This window comes from Vulpes lagopus, chromosome 11 (assembly GCF_018345385.1).
Source record: "Vulpes lagopus strain Blue_001 chromosome 11, ASM1834538v1, whole genome shotgun sequence".
In the NCBI taxonomy this organism is placed as follows: domain Eukaryota; kingdom Metazoa; phylum Chordata; class Mammalia; order Carnivora; family Canidae; genus Vulpes; species Vulpes lagopus.
This window is the reverse complement of record NC_054834.1, coordinates 58,711,942-58,728,979: the sequence shown is the minus strand read 5'-3', so window position 1 is coordinate 58,728,979 and position 17,038 is coordinate 58,711,942. Positions and strand designations below refer to the sequence as shown.

The 17,038-nt window shown below is 33.3% G+C and overlaps 1 protein-coding gene across 1 annotated transcript in view; it reads right to left on the bottom strand.

Moving 5' to 3' along the window:
- The window catches only part of CSTF3 (cleavage stimulation factor subunit 3), a 71,637-nt gene that overhangs the window by 22,524 nt on the left and 32,075 nt on the right, over window positions 1-17,038 (bottom strand). The window contains exon 4 of the mRNA XM_041774302.1: window positions 331-363. Coding sequence (XP_041630236.1) covers window positions 331-363 — 33 coding nt within the window. The remainder of the gene's footprint in view (window positions 1-330; window positions 364-17,038) is intronic.

Here is a 17,038-nt window from a genome sequence, read left to right as displayed (position 1 = left end):
CATGGGAGAAATGGAACATTAAAAAAACAAATCCGCTCTTTTCAAGAATTTATCTTCATATAGATAAATGGCAATTTAACAAATCCTTCCTATTTTCAGTTTAGATAATCATTCTGATGATTTTGGTCAGTAGAGTATAAATATCTCCTTTTCCAAAATTTTTTAATGAACATCTTCAAGCATACAAAAAAGTTGAATAAGTACAATGAATCCCTATATAATCACTACCCAGATTCAACAATTGTTACCATTTTACTAAATTAGTCTATATGTGTTAAGTCCCAAGTTAAACTTCAGCATAAAATTCAAAGTATGTTTCTGAAGACTCACCTTTTCAACCTTGTCATAATTTTTAGCTTTTATCTGAAGAAAAATAGAGAAAAAATATAGAATTAATATTGTTGTTTTTAGAGTATTGAAACACCATGCCAGAGTTTGACTAATCTTACAAATTCCTCCCTACACTTTTGACTATTTCTGCCTTACAAAAATAAATAGAATTTTGAGCATGACATGCATAATTATGCATTGTAAATATGCCTTATATAAACTGATTCAACACATGTAGCTTTCATACAATTATTTAGATTGAGATTTTATAAATTTTAAATTTTGTAAAATAGTCACAATGTAGATACAGAAATCTATACAAGGCATACTTGAATAAAGCTTTATCTACTGGAGACTTAACACTTTATTTTCCCTGAGTAGCTACTACTAGAACAATCTGAGTATGGTAGCAAAATGATTTGTTAATTTTGACTACAATTAAATTTTAGTCACTGAACAATCTGAGTATGGTAGCAAAATGATTTGTTAATTTTGACTACAATTAAATTTTAGTCACAATATAGTCAACCTACTATATTCTAGGCACTGCAGTACGAAATGCAGCTACCATGGTGAACAAAACGTGTATAGGGTCTGGGTCCTCAAAGGACTTAGAATTTTATGGGGAAAAGCAGTGCCAAGTTGGGGAAAATATAGGGTGCTATGCATGCGTTTAAGGGGAGCATACAACTGAGACTTGGGGACTTGCAAAAACTTTCCTGGAAAAAGTGAAGATGTTAAGGATGAGGTGGTAGGCTGGTAAAGAAAGGGAGGAGTTATTCCAAGCAGGAGGAATAACATGTGCAAAGACCAAGGCTAAATATTATCAGACTTCCCTTTCTCGGAGTAGTTTCATCAGATGGTAGGTGGATTATTTGATTGGTTAGAGAAATCCTGGCTTGTGGTCCTTTTCTCTCAGTAGTATATGTAAATTTTCTGTTTTGTGGCTTCAGGTGACACAGATGAAAATTTTGACAGACTTTTTTCTTCTGCTGATAACTTGCTCTCTCTGGAACTTGTTAGATTTCCTCTTGATCTTCAGAGTTCATACATTTTCAGACGATATGCCTAAATTTTGCACTTCCAGGCAGCTAAATCAAGGCTCTGGAACCAGACCTCTTGGATTTACAGACTATCCACTTAACCTCTTTTCTCCTTATCTGAATAATTGGGATTATTGTACCTATTTTGTAAGGCTGTTACAAGGACTCCATGAGTTGATGTGAAGCCATTTGAACACTGCCTGGCAAACTGAGGACATAGTAATTGCCATCGATTATTCTATTATCTGCCTGGAATTCAGCATGCCCTTTGAAGTTACAGATATTTTTCAGCTCAGGAGCTTTTTAAAAAATCATTTCCTCTTCCATCTGTTCCACTTCTTTTCTTTTAGAACTATTATACCCATTAGATCTCCTTGTTCTATCCTCAAAATCTGTTATTTTTACACTGTTTGAATTTTTGCTCTAGGTTTAAAACTATTTCTTCCACTAGATTTTCCAAGCCAATAATTTAGGTCTCCATGTTACCATTTTGGCCCATTTTTCAAAAATACTGCATCACTGTGTTCATATTATTTTGTTGAAGTTATTGTCTCTCTCCTCTATTTTGTTAGGGCCTGTCCAGTTTTAGTTAGCACTCCTTTCTTGTTGCTGAATCCTTATGTGCAGCTGTTTTTTCTGTCTATTCACTGAAGCTCAGTGTTGGCAGACCAGGGTAGCGGACCCTTGATCTACTATGACAGCTATGTAGCGGGTGTAGACAGCAAATATGTGGTTAGTAGTCCTTGGACATAGAATCAGAAAGAAATCTTTGCTCAGGAGTAGGGAGGATTCAGCCTGCTGGTTCTGCTTTTTGATTTATTGCAGGCCACGCTGATGTCAACATTCCTCTGGGAGTAGAAAGGCAGTTGAGGGGTTCCAAGTGTTTTTATGGGTCAGTTTCTTACTCTTTCCCTTAAGTTCTCCACGAGCCCTCCTTTTGAGGCAGTCATAAAATCCAAGGTTTCCTTGCATTCCCCTTCTTGTCTCAGAAGAGGTAAACAGTTGAGTTGAAAGTGGGAGTGAAGTAAATTAGTTCAAGTCACCAGCTTCCCAAATGCAGATGACAAATTATATACAGTTCTCACAATTGGCCAAGAAAACCAATATTCATAGAGGAAACTGGCCAAGAATATGAATAGGCAATTCCCAGAAGATGCAAATGGTTAAAAAATAATGTGTCAAACAAATACAAACTTCCAAAACGGGAGAAACAAAATAATAGATATCACTTTATACCAATTAGTATGGTAAAAGTTTAAAACGGGTATTAACACTAACTGAAGTGGTTTGAGGAAAAGGGAGTTCATACACTGCTTATGGAAATATGAATTGTTATGGCGTTTATGGAAAGCCATTGGCAAAAACTGTTCAATAAAATATATATATATACCTTTTGACTTAACAATTCCATTCTCAGATCTACCCCACAGAAACAAAAACATCAGAATACAAAGTGTTGTACAAAGTTATTGACTGCTAACTTTGCAGCAACAAAAATAGTTAACAAAGTAAAGGTCTATCAATAGGGAAATGGTTTAATAAAATATGATGCATCAAAATGATAGAATATTATATACCCATAAAATGAATTAAAGCTATAACAGATAACTTGGGAGAATTTCTGTAAGATTTTATTGAATGAAAAAATATTAAAATGTGTAGAATTCACTTTTATATAACAATGATAAAAAATAAATCTTGTTTGTACATATCTATATTTGTAGACAATTTTAGGAGCCTGGAGAAAATATGGTATACACACAAAGTTGATAATGTTACAGCAGAGTTCTACTATGGGTAAAAGGAAAAACAGACAAAAAAAGAGAGACAATACTTCAGCGACTGCACATATACGATTTCATTTATGTATTTAAATAGAAAAAATCTATTTTTGTGTAAGAAATGTAAACCAAAAATCTGGCTTTTTTTCTCTACATGAATTGGTCCTCTATCTTGGATTATTTATTGCTTCAATTGGTATTACATCCAATACATGTATGTAGAAAAACTATAGAATTCTCTGGTCTTGAATACCTGGTCACTGATTGTCATTCACTAATTCAACCAATAAATATTTGATAGCCCCTCACTAGAGCCTACACTGAGGGCATTAATATAGCAGCTGTAATCTAATTTCTTTTTAAATATTCAAATTTTAAAATATCAACCTGCTTTGGTAAAGCAGTGTGATAAAAATAAAAAGAATTTGATCACCTTGTATCAAATACTGAATTTTTCCCAGAATCCATGTTCCCACTTATAAAACAGGGATGATAAGGACATGTACTATAAAGTTTCCAAGGATTGAAAAGAAAGCATCTAGGCATTCCAGATGCATAAATCATACCAATTAATAAAATTATGAACTCAAGGAGTATAAACTTTTCATTACATATTCTCTAAACAGAGCTATATAAACCAAATAACCAAAAAGAGCAAGGTTTGTTATTATAATTGGCCCTAATTTGATAGAAAAGCAAAGGTTATGCTGCAGGTCATATTCAAATTCCATTTTGGTGAAAAACCAGCATAAGAACATGTGAATACCCTGCCCTTTGTCACGCTACTAGTCCATTTTTCTTCTTTTAAACATTATGCTAGGGATCCCTGGGTGGCGCAGCGGTTTGGCGCCTGCCTTTGGCCCAGGGCGCGATCCTGGAGACCCGGGATCGAATCCCACATCGGGCTCCCGGTGCATGGAGCCTGCTTCTCCCTCCGCCTGTGTCTCTGCCTCTCTCTCTCTCTCTATCATAAATAAATAAAAATATTAAACATTATGCTATGTTATTTACTAATTTACCTGAAAACATCTTATTTAGAAGTTAAATATTCTTAATATTTATCATAGTTAATATAGGCTTGTACAGGAATCTACTTGATAAATTAATGAAAAAAATCTTTAAAAATTAATGTAAAATTCTAGATACTGCCTTGAACTTTGACATTAGAGATTATTGGATCTGCCATTAACCAATGAAAAGTGTCTCCATTTAATAAGACCATTATATACATACACATGCTTTTTAACAAAGCTTACTAGAACTTGCTTGTATCTTACCTATTAAATGTTATGGGGGCACCTGGCTGACTCAATTGATAGAGTGACTCTTGATCTTGGGATCATGAGTTTGAGCCCCATGTTGGGGGCAGTTTACTTAAAAATAAATAAAAGCAATGTTATTTAATTTTGAAATGAAAATAACAGGGGCTCTTTAAAAAATTATCTTTCGCCTTCAGCTCTCAAACTTTAATGTACAAATAATCACCTTAGAAGTGTGGACTCCTGTTTTTTTTTTTTAAGATTTTGTTTATTTATTCATGACAGACACAGAGAGAGAGAGAGAGAGAGAGAGAGGCAGAGACACAGGCTGAGGAAGAAGCAGGCTCCATGCAGGGAGCCCCACGTGGGACTCAATCCCTGGTCTCCAGGATCACACCCTGAAGGAGGTGCCGCTAAACCGTTGAGCCACCCAGGCTGCCCTGGACTCCTGTTTTTTAACAGGAATCCCAACTTATCTTAATTCAGACTTTTAAAACTGGTTAGAAACATGCCAAAATATAAATAATGTATGTATTACTGAGATGTTATGATTGTTCTTTCAAAATTTCTAATGTGGTTATTTTTATAACTAAAAAATTATAAGAAAAAATTAAGGATACTTTTTAGTATTTTTCTGATATATCTACTGTTTACCTTAAGAATGTCATACAATTACGACACTACTTTTTTAATGAATCATTTGAATTTTACCATGACATGAAAAGTTGTTGTGGAGGGAAAAGAATAAAAATTATTGGGGGTTATTGGGGTTACTGGTTATTTGGGGCAGAGTAAAACAAGTATAACATTGAATAAACATAAATCATCACTAACACTTTTGAACAATTCCTATTTCCAGTCCTTTCTTTTTTTTTTTTTTTTTTTTTTTTTTTTTTTTTTTTCCAGTCCTTTCTTAATTTCCAGTTATTTCCCAAACATTCATTGAACATTGTCTTTTGGAACTATAAGTATCCTCCGGTAAGTCCTGGAAGTAATGATGACTTACAGCAGATTATTTAATTTTGTAAAATATAAGCTGGGTCAGATGAGGAAAAAAGTTTAATAAAGCTTTGACCAACTGTGGTAATGTCCATTTTTAACAGTTTAACTATGCCCTTACCTGGAACATTTTTATATGGAAATTTAAAGGAGCCCCAATATTTACCTGTTAAAAGTTAAATTAGTTTTTCCTGGCTAATGTTGGAACATTTTTCATAGTTCACTGAATACTTTAAAAGTTTGGTGTAAATGCCTATAAAACATTTTTCTTATCAAATAAACTTATATACGTCAATAGCATTTTGGCTTATTTCCTCAAATTCAATTTTTTTCTTAAACTTTGGGACAAGAAAACAAATCTCATAACATCAGAATTTTAAAAAGAACATTATTTACAATATTTTCAATTATAATAATTAGTAACTGTGTAATTAATTTTAAGCAGCTCAAAAGCATTTGACAAATAAACCCAAATGACACGGTAACTATGAACATGCAAAACGATCCCTATATACTTTGTTTAGGTTTTTTATATAGTAACCAATTAAGAAAAGTCAGTGCTTATGGTTTTGTTTTTTAAGATTTTTATTTTTAAGTAGTCTCTATACCCAACGTGAGGCTCAAACTTACAACCCTGAGACCAGAAGTCGCATGCTCCACTGACTGAGACAGTGAGGTGCCCCAGTGCTTGTGTGTTAAGACACTACTGGGCTACCCAGCAGAGGCAGAGCTAGGCCTCATCTTAAGTGAATTTACATGGTAATTGCTTATAATAAATGTGATGACTCAATAAATTAACTGTAAACCTGCTTTCCTAATTTGTTCCCTACATCTTTACCAAAGCAAAGTAGACACACTTTTTGTGGAATTTAAGACCATTTAAACTGAGTTTGAGCTACAGAAGTGGTCTCATTCTGCTTGTCTTAATTATCCAAAAAGTTTGGCCCCAATCCTAAAAGCTGTAAGCAAACATCATTTATTTTTTATTCATCTACTTTTCCCCACTGCTCTCCAATCTCAGATCCTGAAAAATACATGTTTAAGATTAAAGAATATAAGTAGTTTTTAAGGAATTTGGGAAACACTGAAGATACACTTTTAAGATAAGAAACACTTTAAGATAAACCAAGTTTTAAGTTGCTGGAGTAGCTGCAGAACATTCTCCTTTCCACCACCCAGTCCCAGTATCAGCAAGGGACTGTCTGCAATAAATTCATTTTTATTTCACAAATAAATGTGTGCCTTGTGTGGTAGGTCCTTTTCCAGCACTGGAGATAGAGTGGTGAATTAAACTAAGTTTTGTAACTCATGGAGTTCTATTTTAGTAAGTCACTAAAGAAACTAGGAAGTTTTAACTTTTTGTTCATCTGTACTTATTTTTCCTACAACACGGTATTTTATCTAGAACTTACAACTTTCTACTACATGTAGTTATAAATGTATGCCTACATATACATATACAGATTTAGATACACCTGTTCATGTCCCACAAATTTCAGTTCTCCAAGCACCTAAAATGTGTCACAGAAATAATATATTATTAAATGAGTGGAAGGTATAGGCCACTGTTACAGTCTTATTATGACTGAAATTAAAATGTGCTAAGCAAAAATTGGATTATCTTCAGTTCTAGATTAAGTTTATGTTCATGTTGGGATCCCTGGGTGGCGCAGCGGTTTGGCGCCTGCCTTTGGCCCAGGGCGCGATCCTGGAGACCTGGGATCGAATCCCACGTCGGGCTCCCAGTGCATGGAGCCTGCTTCTCCCTCTGCCTGTGTCTCTGCCTCTCTCTCTATCTCCCTGTGACTATCATAAATAAATAAAAATTAAAAAAAAAAATAAAAAAAAAAAGTTTATGTTCATGTTAATACTTCATACTAACCAGACTAAGTATTAATTGACCTTCCACTTTTCTGAACCAACTAAAGTCATCTTTACTGTGTGCACAGGATTTACCAAGTGGATACAAGAATAAGAAACTGAACTCCATTAAAGAGCTTGTAATCTACTTGGACAAATAAAAGTAATTATTGGAAAGAACACAAGACTAACTTTCAATTATTTTGTATCTGTCCCATCTCCTATAAAATTCAGTGGAAAATGAGTTCCATGCAAACTGGAGTTACCAAGGGAAGTTTCACTAAGCAGGTAGAATCTAGGGCATTAATGAGGAAAAAAACGTTTGTGTAAATCAGTGACAGGAGTTTCTGGAATTTTCTGTGGAATTGCCAAGACATACATCCACATAAGAATGAACATGTACTGGGAAAGCAGTTTGGCTAATTGTAGTAGAGGTGCACTTTACAAAGGGCCTAAAAAACTAAGTAGAGTTTAAATCTGATGCACACAAAAAAATGGATGTCACCCAATAAGGAATGTACAGAAACTACGGCTCATCGGTAGTAGGGTGGGAGGTGCAGGCTGAGGAAGACTGAGGTGGCTTTCGTGCTACGGAATGAAGCAAGCAGGCACTAGCTGACAGAATAATTGCTAAGAGGCTGTTGCTGTCATCCTTAAGTGGGGTAACAGTAGCCTGAACTTGAAGGAGGGGAAATAGGAGGAGAAAACCAGTTTTTTTTTTTTCATGAGAACAAAAAATATTGATAAGTTGCTGTAAAATTTACTTTTTATTAGATTAAAATGAGATGACAATAAAATGGTACCTGAGTACAAACAATTTAAGATTAAGAGACAAGGTATTTGTTTTTAAATCAGACTGAGGATTAAGGAATCTGTATTCTAGTCATTTGTTTTAAAGGAATATATACATACCAGGATATATAATGCCTAAGACATTAGGTATATTCCCTAAAAGCAAAGAATATACATAAGCAAAGAGTAATTTCTAAAAAATACGCATTACCTGGCAGAGAAAAAGAACAGAACTCTGAAGAATACATAAGATGAGAAAAAAAGGACAAAATCACATCAAAGTCAAAGGACATTATAAGAGAACTGGTGAACAGAAGGATATGCCACAGGTCGATGGAATGGAGTAAAAAAGATCAGTAGAACTGGTAGTAAAAGTTACTGCTTAACGGGGCACCTGGGTGGCTCAGTGGTTTAGCACCTGCCTTGGGGTCCTGGCATCAAGTCCCACATCAGGCCCTCTGCCTCTCTATGTCTCTCATGAATAAATAAATAAAATCTTTAAAAAAAAGGTTATTGCTTATCTATTACAAATTTAAGTTTAAAAGTTGGATTCAATTTCTTAGAAGTTGAAATCAATGACAAAATGCTGCTTATACTAGCATCATCTTTACTTAATAAATTAAGCACTACTTAATTGCTTAATTAAGCACTACTCTAATAAAAGTGTGTATATATATATATATATTAATTCATTTAATCCTAGAACACTAGTCAAGTAAATATTATTGTATTGTTACTTAAAGATGAGAAAACTGAGGCATAGGAAGGTTTGGTAACTTGCACATGATTGCACAACTGAGCTCTTAGTGACTACACTGTATACTGCTCTTTAGCAAGATATATGTATGAGGATGTTCACTGAAAGATTGCTTCTAATACAGAAATTTGGAAACGTAAATGACCAAAGGCAGAATGACTAAATTATGCTTTGTCTAAACCAGTGGGATAGGATATACATACATAAAATAATGATGTAGATTTATTTAATACTAAATAGAAATACCTACAATATACTATAGGTGGAATTTTAAAAATATATACACATTTTGTATGTTTACCCATCCATCTATCCTCCTCAACTGCAATCTAGAGTGCAAGAGACATAAATTAAGGAGAAATGTACACAAAATTGTTACCAAAACTGTTATCAATGGGAAAATTGAGGTTTGTCTCAGTTACGTATTTCCCTAGCACATTTTCTATAACACAATTTTACTGCAATAAAGAGTTGGGTTTTTTTTTTTTAAGAAAAAAAATCATAGTTGATTTGGGGCAGTAAATTGTTCTGAGTAGTTTATTGGTATCTTTTCACTAGTTATAAATATCTCCATTTCAGATTCATTTTTACATGCTCTGAAATTCTCAGGGCCACAAAGTTAAAAAAGTTAAATAATTGATAGGTAAATATGCAAAACAGATTTCAATCAAAACCATCAAAGGTAAAATTTTCACCTAACTTTGATTTTGCCCCAATTTACAGGGTATCTGCCAAAACCACCACTTGACATCTATAGGCATAGCCTATTTTACTTAATGTCTAAATTCTTTGCTCCCAGTAAAAATATTTTGTCAACCTTATGGCAAACATTTTTCAAAAATATCCTTTAAATTTTGACTAAGGAAAAAAAGCAGGATATTTTAGTTTTTTAGAAAAGTAGTTTGGTCTTAAGTATCAAAAATTACTAATTATCGGGCAGCCCTGGTGGCGCAGCGGTTTAGCGCCGCCTGCAGCCTGGGGCATGATCCTGGAGACCCTGGATCGAGTCCCATGTCAGGCTCTCTGCATGGAGCCTGCTTCTCCCTCTGCCTGTGTCTCTGCCTCTCTCTCTCTGCATTTCTATGAATAAATAAATAAAATCTTAAAAAAAAATTACTAATTATCAATGGGCTAATTGGTTTGCTACTCTAGCTCCATTTTGCCACCTCCATCACTCCTTCAAAATTACTTTGTGGTTCAACAGTATAGTAGGGGCACCTGGGTGGCTCAGTCAGTTAAGCATCTGACTCTTGATTTCTGTTCAGGTCATGATCTCACAGTTGTGAGGCTGAGCAAACCCTGTATCAAGCTCCATGCTGGCTGTGGCACCTGCTTAAGATTTTCTCTCCCTCTCCCTGGACCCCTCCCCACTCATACTTGTTTTAAAAGAAAGCAAAAAAACTCAAACAAAAAATCCAGTACATTAAAATTGAGAATGAGAAATATGGAAATATGTACAATAATTTGAGATCTTTGAGCTAGTAGGAATGTCAGAAAACCAAGTTTATAAGCTACTGATCTCAAAAATAGCATCAAATCCAAAATGCTGTGCAACTGTGTAATGCTTCAGCAGATGTATTGATTCACTTCCCTCAAAGGTCTAACAGTTTCTTTTCAATCCATATATATACTGTTTTCTATGCTACCTTAATTTTCAGCTTTTACGAATTGTCCTCTTAATAAAATGAAAACCTTTCCAGGCATACTTAAAATACTATTCAGTAACGTAATTTCACAAGAACTTTATGTATCACCTTAGAAAGTATCTCACTCCATTCTCATTTGCTGAGTTACTCTTCCATGGGTATAGTCATACAACTTTATTTTTTAATGTATGGAGTAGGATTTTTCTATTCAGTAATTTCTACACTCAACATGGGGCTCAAACTCAGGACCCCAAGACTAACTCACATGCTCTTCCGACTGAGTCAGGCATCCCTGGAGGGGAAAATTTTTGAAGTGGAAGACCATTTACTGAAAACTTTTTACAATTCTTTCTTACTATATTTTCCACTACATTTGCAATTTTATGAATTGAGAATTGCTATTTTAAAAAATTAATAATTGAATTATCATTGGACAAAAGCCATATTTTAGTCACTCCTCTACTGTGAATCATTCTAGTTTCACTAATCAATTTCTTTCCCATTTTGATAGATTCATGAGAATACCAAGAAATTGCTTCTGCTTGCAATTTTCTTTTCTTTTTTTTTTTCCGCTTGCAATTTTCAATGGCATCATAAACTTTTCATTTCCTTGGCATTGATTATATGCTTTTACATTGCTAAATCGAGTATAACATTGATAAAGGTATGTAGTATCATGGGTAATACTTCATCTGGATTTTCTTAAAATCACTTCTGGAAAAGCAAGATTAAGCTTCCATAATGAAGTGGATACAAATTTAGTAGATTTCATTTCTCTACTTTTTGAGCAACTTGCCTACTTTTCAATTTCCTTATCAACACAAAATTCAAGAATGTGGAAAAAAAATCCATTTCCTCATTATACAAAATTTAGTGTATTCCTCAGACTAAAATATTACATTTCTAATCAATGCTTCTATTCAAATATTCTAATTTTAGATCAGAAATAATTAAATTCTGCAACTCTGCCCTTCATATCCAGACATTTGGTGTTTATCCAAAACACCAGAACCAACATTTGTATTATGACCCAATTTTAGTTTTCTCAATCCTACATAGTTTGTTATTAAAATGACCTAATTCCAAGTTGTATTTAAGAATATGCTCACCAAATAATCTCTTAATCATCTTTTCCACCAAATTTCCACATTTATTTAATCTTTTTCCTCTCTATTCTTGGGCAAACAATACAGTGGCCATTCTCATTAAAATTCAGAAGCAATTTACCTGGCTTATTTGAAAGATCATGCCAACAACCTTTGATAGTGAAATGCCAATTCTAAAGAGTTAATCTGAAAAAATTATACAAGTAAAAGTATTTAAATAAAATCCTATTTGTTAAGTTTCTTTTTTTTTATGTGTAAGTTTCTTATAAGGCAAAAAACTGGAAACAATATAATGTACAACAACAAAGGACAGGTTAAATAGCACATTATCTAGAATGGATTACTTTGATTATTTAAAAGCAATTTGGTATAAGACAGACAAAAATATGCTACCATGTGGAAAACCTAAGTTGCAAAAATTCTTAAGATTTTATAGATAGCTACATCTTGAGAAGCTAACAGTAGTGTCAGGTAGTGGGAATACGATTTTCCCCCTTTGTACTTAAATTCTTCTGCAATAAACAGGTATTGTATTGTATTACTCCTTTATAAAAGAAAAATAGGAGTTTTATTTTCCCTTTTAAATAATGACAAATTCACTTTTCCTCTCATTTCTCTTAACTTCCATTCCTTTGATGCCACTTCATTATGCTTGTCTTTTAAAATTCAGCCATTTAATCAACACTTTTATTCACCCACATATTTAGCTTTAGTGACAACTGTGTAAAGAAAGCCTGCTGTAACTATTTTTCAATATTCCATTGGCTTATCTGAAAACAAATGAGTCAACATCATAAAAAAAATCCCACAAAGGCACTGACTTTCATCAGTTTATTTCACAGCACCTACAGAGTGCCTACATAGAACAGTCAATAAACAGTTGCCCTATCAATGTGGGTATATTTATCATTGATTGCATATTCAAAGTTAGCTTGTGGAATTAATATTATACTAACTCAAATACCTATGAAAATGTAAAAATATAAATGAATAACTTTTATAAAAAGCTATGAGTTCTATAACTCTTGTTGAAACATTAACTGAAAAATCCCACCTCAATAAAATGGCTTAGAAAGATTATACTGTCAGTCAATTTAGAATAACAATTTTATAAAATGAAGACTGATTAAAATGATATTATGGATTTTGAAAGTAGATTTTCACATGGTTTAAATTCCATGCAAACACCCAAATTAATTTTTTAATTCTCTTAAATGAAGTTTTTATTTCCCATGTAGCACTGCTTCAAATAACCACCGGAAAGATGAGAAATTGGGACTCTGAAAGTGAGATTTTAACAGTAGACATAACTAACAAATTATCTTTATGAAAATCAAAGGAATAGTTCAGGTAAAAACAATATTAAATTCTATAAAGAATCAAGGAATAATATTAAGACCTAAAACTTCTCTGTGATGGACAATTCCAAAATTCAAATTCTGATTCTATTTTAATAAGACCTACTTTAAAATTTTAACTATTTATTATCTCCAGAATATTTATAAAATAACCTAACAGGTACTTAAATTTTAAAACTTTTTTCCTTACTACCTAAGTTCCTAAGTGCCTTTCTCCAAGCAGGCCTATAAGGCTTAACAAAAGCATGCCCTATTTTGTAAGCAATTTGATATATAGAGTTTGAAATGTTTGGCTTATGTTTTACATTTTAGGTCCTCTAAAGATATGTTTATGGGGACATTTTCTAAAGTGATATCGCCAAAAATAAAGAATGAAGCTCAAGTTCTATATGGAATACTGCCATTAGGTTTCAGTAGACAAGAATGAAGGATTATACTGACATTTCTGCTATAAAAAACCAGACCCTCACAATGCTGTTATTTATTTTTATGTTTGTTTATATATATATAAAAAAAGCTGAATAGCAAGCTCTGGATCAAGGTAATATTTTAGCTTATATATGAAATCTAGAGGAAGGTTTCTCTCATCTAATAAACAGATGGCCATGCTTTCTAGCGGATTCTAACATACACAGGTCTAATTTTGTCCAGACTTTATGTTACAAGTTAGTGTAGCTGTCAGATTATCAAAATCTGTGACATGTAAAAAGTAATAGGAAAATAAGTTTCCTACTGCCCAGTTTCTCTAAGAAGCTGAGCTGACAGCCCTTTTCTAACCACTACCTAAACCTGAGGAAAGATGCTAGAGACAAGACCATTGCCTCCCGTCCCCGCCATTCCTCTCATCAAGCAATATCCACACAAACAAGGCCTAAAATAATGTAGGGATGGACTTCCAAAATGCTACATTTGAGATTCATTGTTGGATAGGAGGGTATGCATGTTGGAAATCCAGATTTTACAAGTGTTTAACTACCTCACTATTGGGAAAACTAGTTTAAAAACGTTTACTGTTAATAAACAAAATGTTTCATGTTAGGTAGAACAAATTAATCCATATATAAAATTCACTTCAAAGCGATTTCTGTAATTTTTTAAAGTGCCCTCATAATTTTGAAGCCTGTTGTTAATATCTCAAGGGACACCTGGGTGGCTCAGCAGTTGAGCGCCTGCCTCCGGCCCAGGAGGTGATCCTGGAGTCCCGGGATCGAGTCCCACATCAGGCTTCCTGCATGGAGTCTGCTTCTTCTTTCTCTGCCTATGCCTCTCTCTGTGTATCTCTCATGAATAAATAAATAAAATCTTTTAAAAAATAATAATAGCTCAAGAAAATTTATACTGTGAATCAAGATTTTCTTCACAAATATTTTATAGTAAGTCAATTTAAGGGGAAAAAAGTACTTAGCAAAAGACGTACTTGAAGTACTACTTAAACTATTATGATTACATTTTCTTCTCATGTCTTCCTAACGTTGAGTTGCAAGAATATAGAAAGCTCAAGACATGTGAGAAAAATAACTTGTGAACACAAGATTTAAATGGCAAATCGTTAAGTTTGATCAACTAAATGAAAATCTAAGCACAGAACATGTATTTTAAAGCAAAGTATTGAGAGTAAGTCAAGAACACCAAAATAACAAAGAGAAATATTGGTTTTTGGGAAAGCCCAGGTGGCTCAGCGGTTTAGTGCCGCTGCCTTTGGCCCAGGATGTGATCCTAGAGACTCGGGATCAAGTCCTATGTCCGGCTCCCTGCATGGAGCCTGCTTCTCCCTCTGCCTGTGTCTCTGCCTCTCTTTCTGTCTATGTCTCTTGTGAATAAATAAAATCTTTTTTTAAAAAAAGAAAAAAAAAAGAGAGAGAGAAATATTGGTTTTTCATCATAGGGCATATTTATCTTTTCTTGGAATCTGACACCGAGAAGAACATAAATAAGGAGAGCATACTATTTAAAGATTATGACAAAATTACTTCAACTTTTAATAGCAAATTGTGAGGTATCCCTTAACTTCTCTAATATATAGGTTTCTGCAAATAAGAAAAAGCAAAACAGAAAAATGTGGTAAAAATATCAGAGCTTAAAAAGAAATCCAGTCTTTCAACATGCAAACATGCTCAATCTCATTCATAAGAGAAATGCAAATGAAAACCATAGAGCTTATTTACTACTGACAAAAGTTTTAAACTGTAATAAGATTGTATTAAGATCTGAGGAAGTTGAGTTTTTTCAAGGAATATCAATTGTATTTTAAATTTTTACAAATTCTGTAGGGAAGGAATGTGGATATAGAGAATTCAAAAAAATCCAACATACTCTCTGATCCAGCAATTCCTCATCTAGAAACACTCTACAACATACTCACACATAGGAAATGACATGTAGAAAGACATTCAATGCAGTAATGTTCATATTAAAACAAGTCTGGGAAGAGCCAAACACCCCTCTGTAAAACATAATAACTTTAAAAATTCACTTTGTTAAGCAACAAAGAAAGAAAAGCAAGGTGCACAATAAAAGGCCATTATTCATGAAAAAGCAGAAGACAAAAATACAGGCTGAGCATTTGTCACTGAGGAGAGGACGGATGAATCACGGACAGGTAGGTGAAAAACATTTCACTGTAGGTCCCTTTAGTATCTTGGATTTCTGAACCATATTTTTAAATAATATATATGTATTTTAAAACTCTAAACCAACCCTCCAAATACTCTAAAAAGACATGGAATGTGTATTATGCACACAGAAATTACAATCTTCCTATTTACTTTTGATTTTTTAAAATTAAATAATAAGTAAGCTCTATATCCAGCATGAGATGTGAACTCGTGACCCTGAGAACAAGAGTCGGATGTTCTACCAACTGAGCAGCCAGGGAGAAATCAGATGTATAATACTGTTAAATTAACAATATATTCAAAGCAGGACTTTTGCAACTTCAAAACACTCAAAAGAATTTAAGCATTTTAAAAAGAAATCTATCTCAAACTGATAAAGTACTACCATACAAATTTAACTCAGATAATTTTCAAACCTAAAAATGAGTATCAACTAAAGAAATAAGACATTGGTATAACTCAAGATTAAAGTGTTTTATAAGGTATGAGTAACACTTTATTATTGGAATGATTATATATGGGTAAAAATAGGAGTCAACACTTAAACTGTTGAACACAAACTTCATAAACTTCAAGCACTAGAGTGATGAAATAAGATCTACCAAATTTCTTTTATAAATATAAAATTCCTAATTGCTTTCTTCTTAAAAAAGTGAAACTAAAAATATACTATTAATTACAATTCTAATAAAGGCCCACTCACTTATGAGAACTTTCATTAGAACGGAGTGAATTTAGGGGAGAAAACTTAAGAAAACAAATATTTATGGTAACCGGATGGATACTATTTTTTTTAAGCTTGAGGAAATGTATATAACTGGAAATGTCCAAAATTATTATCTTTGACAATACCATTGTTTTATTAACCTTGTCTAGAATTCTTTTTATCCCCATAAAGATTTTTCTGTATGTAGAACTTTGACAGCTATTTTCTTTCAGAATATTAACGAGGCAATTCCAATGTCTTCTGGCTTCCATTGTTGGGAAGTTGCCAATCAATCTGCATTCATCTGGTCCTTTGACTTTTTGTATATTGTGGCTTCTGCAATTTTGTCTTGTTTTCTATGGCTGCATTTTCATATGACTAGGTGGGAAGTTTTTTTCTTTTTTAACTACTTGGGATCCATTGAGCATACTGAATCTGTTGAATTCTTTAATTCTGGAAAATTAGTATGTGTATCTTCAAATTGTGCTTCTGAAACTTCCAATTAAACACATTTTCACTCTATGCTTTGTGGCTCTTAATCCTCTTTCATATTTTCTATCTCACGGTCTCTTTAAACTCTAATCTGGATTTCTTCTATTCTCTTTAGTGTGTCTAATCTGTTTTAACTCAATTCAACCTTAAACGAAGTCTTTGCAGATCTGTTTCTGCTATGTGTGATTTCCTTACATGCTGTTTTTAACAACTGAAATCCTTCTCCTTGGAAAAATATTTGTGGAGATTCTTTTGCAGCTTATGATGAAGGTACATTCTTCCAGAAAGGGTATG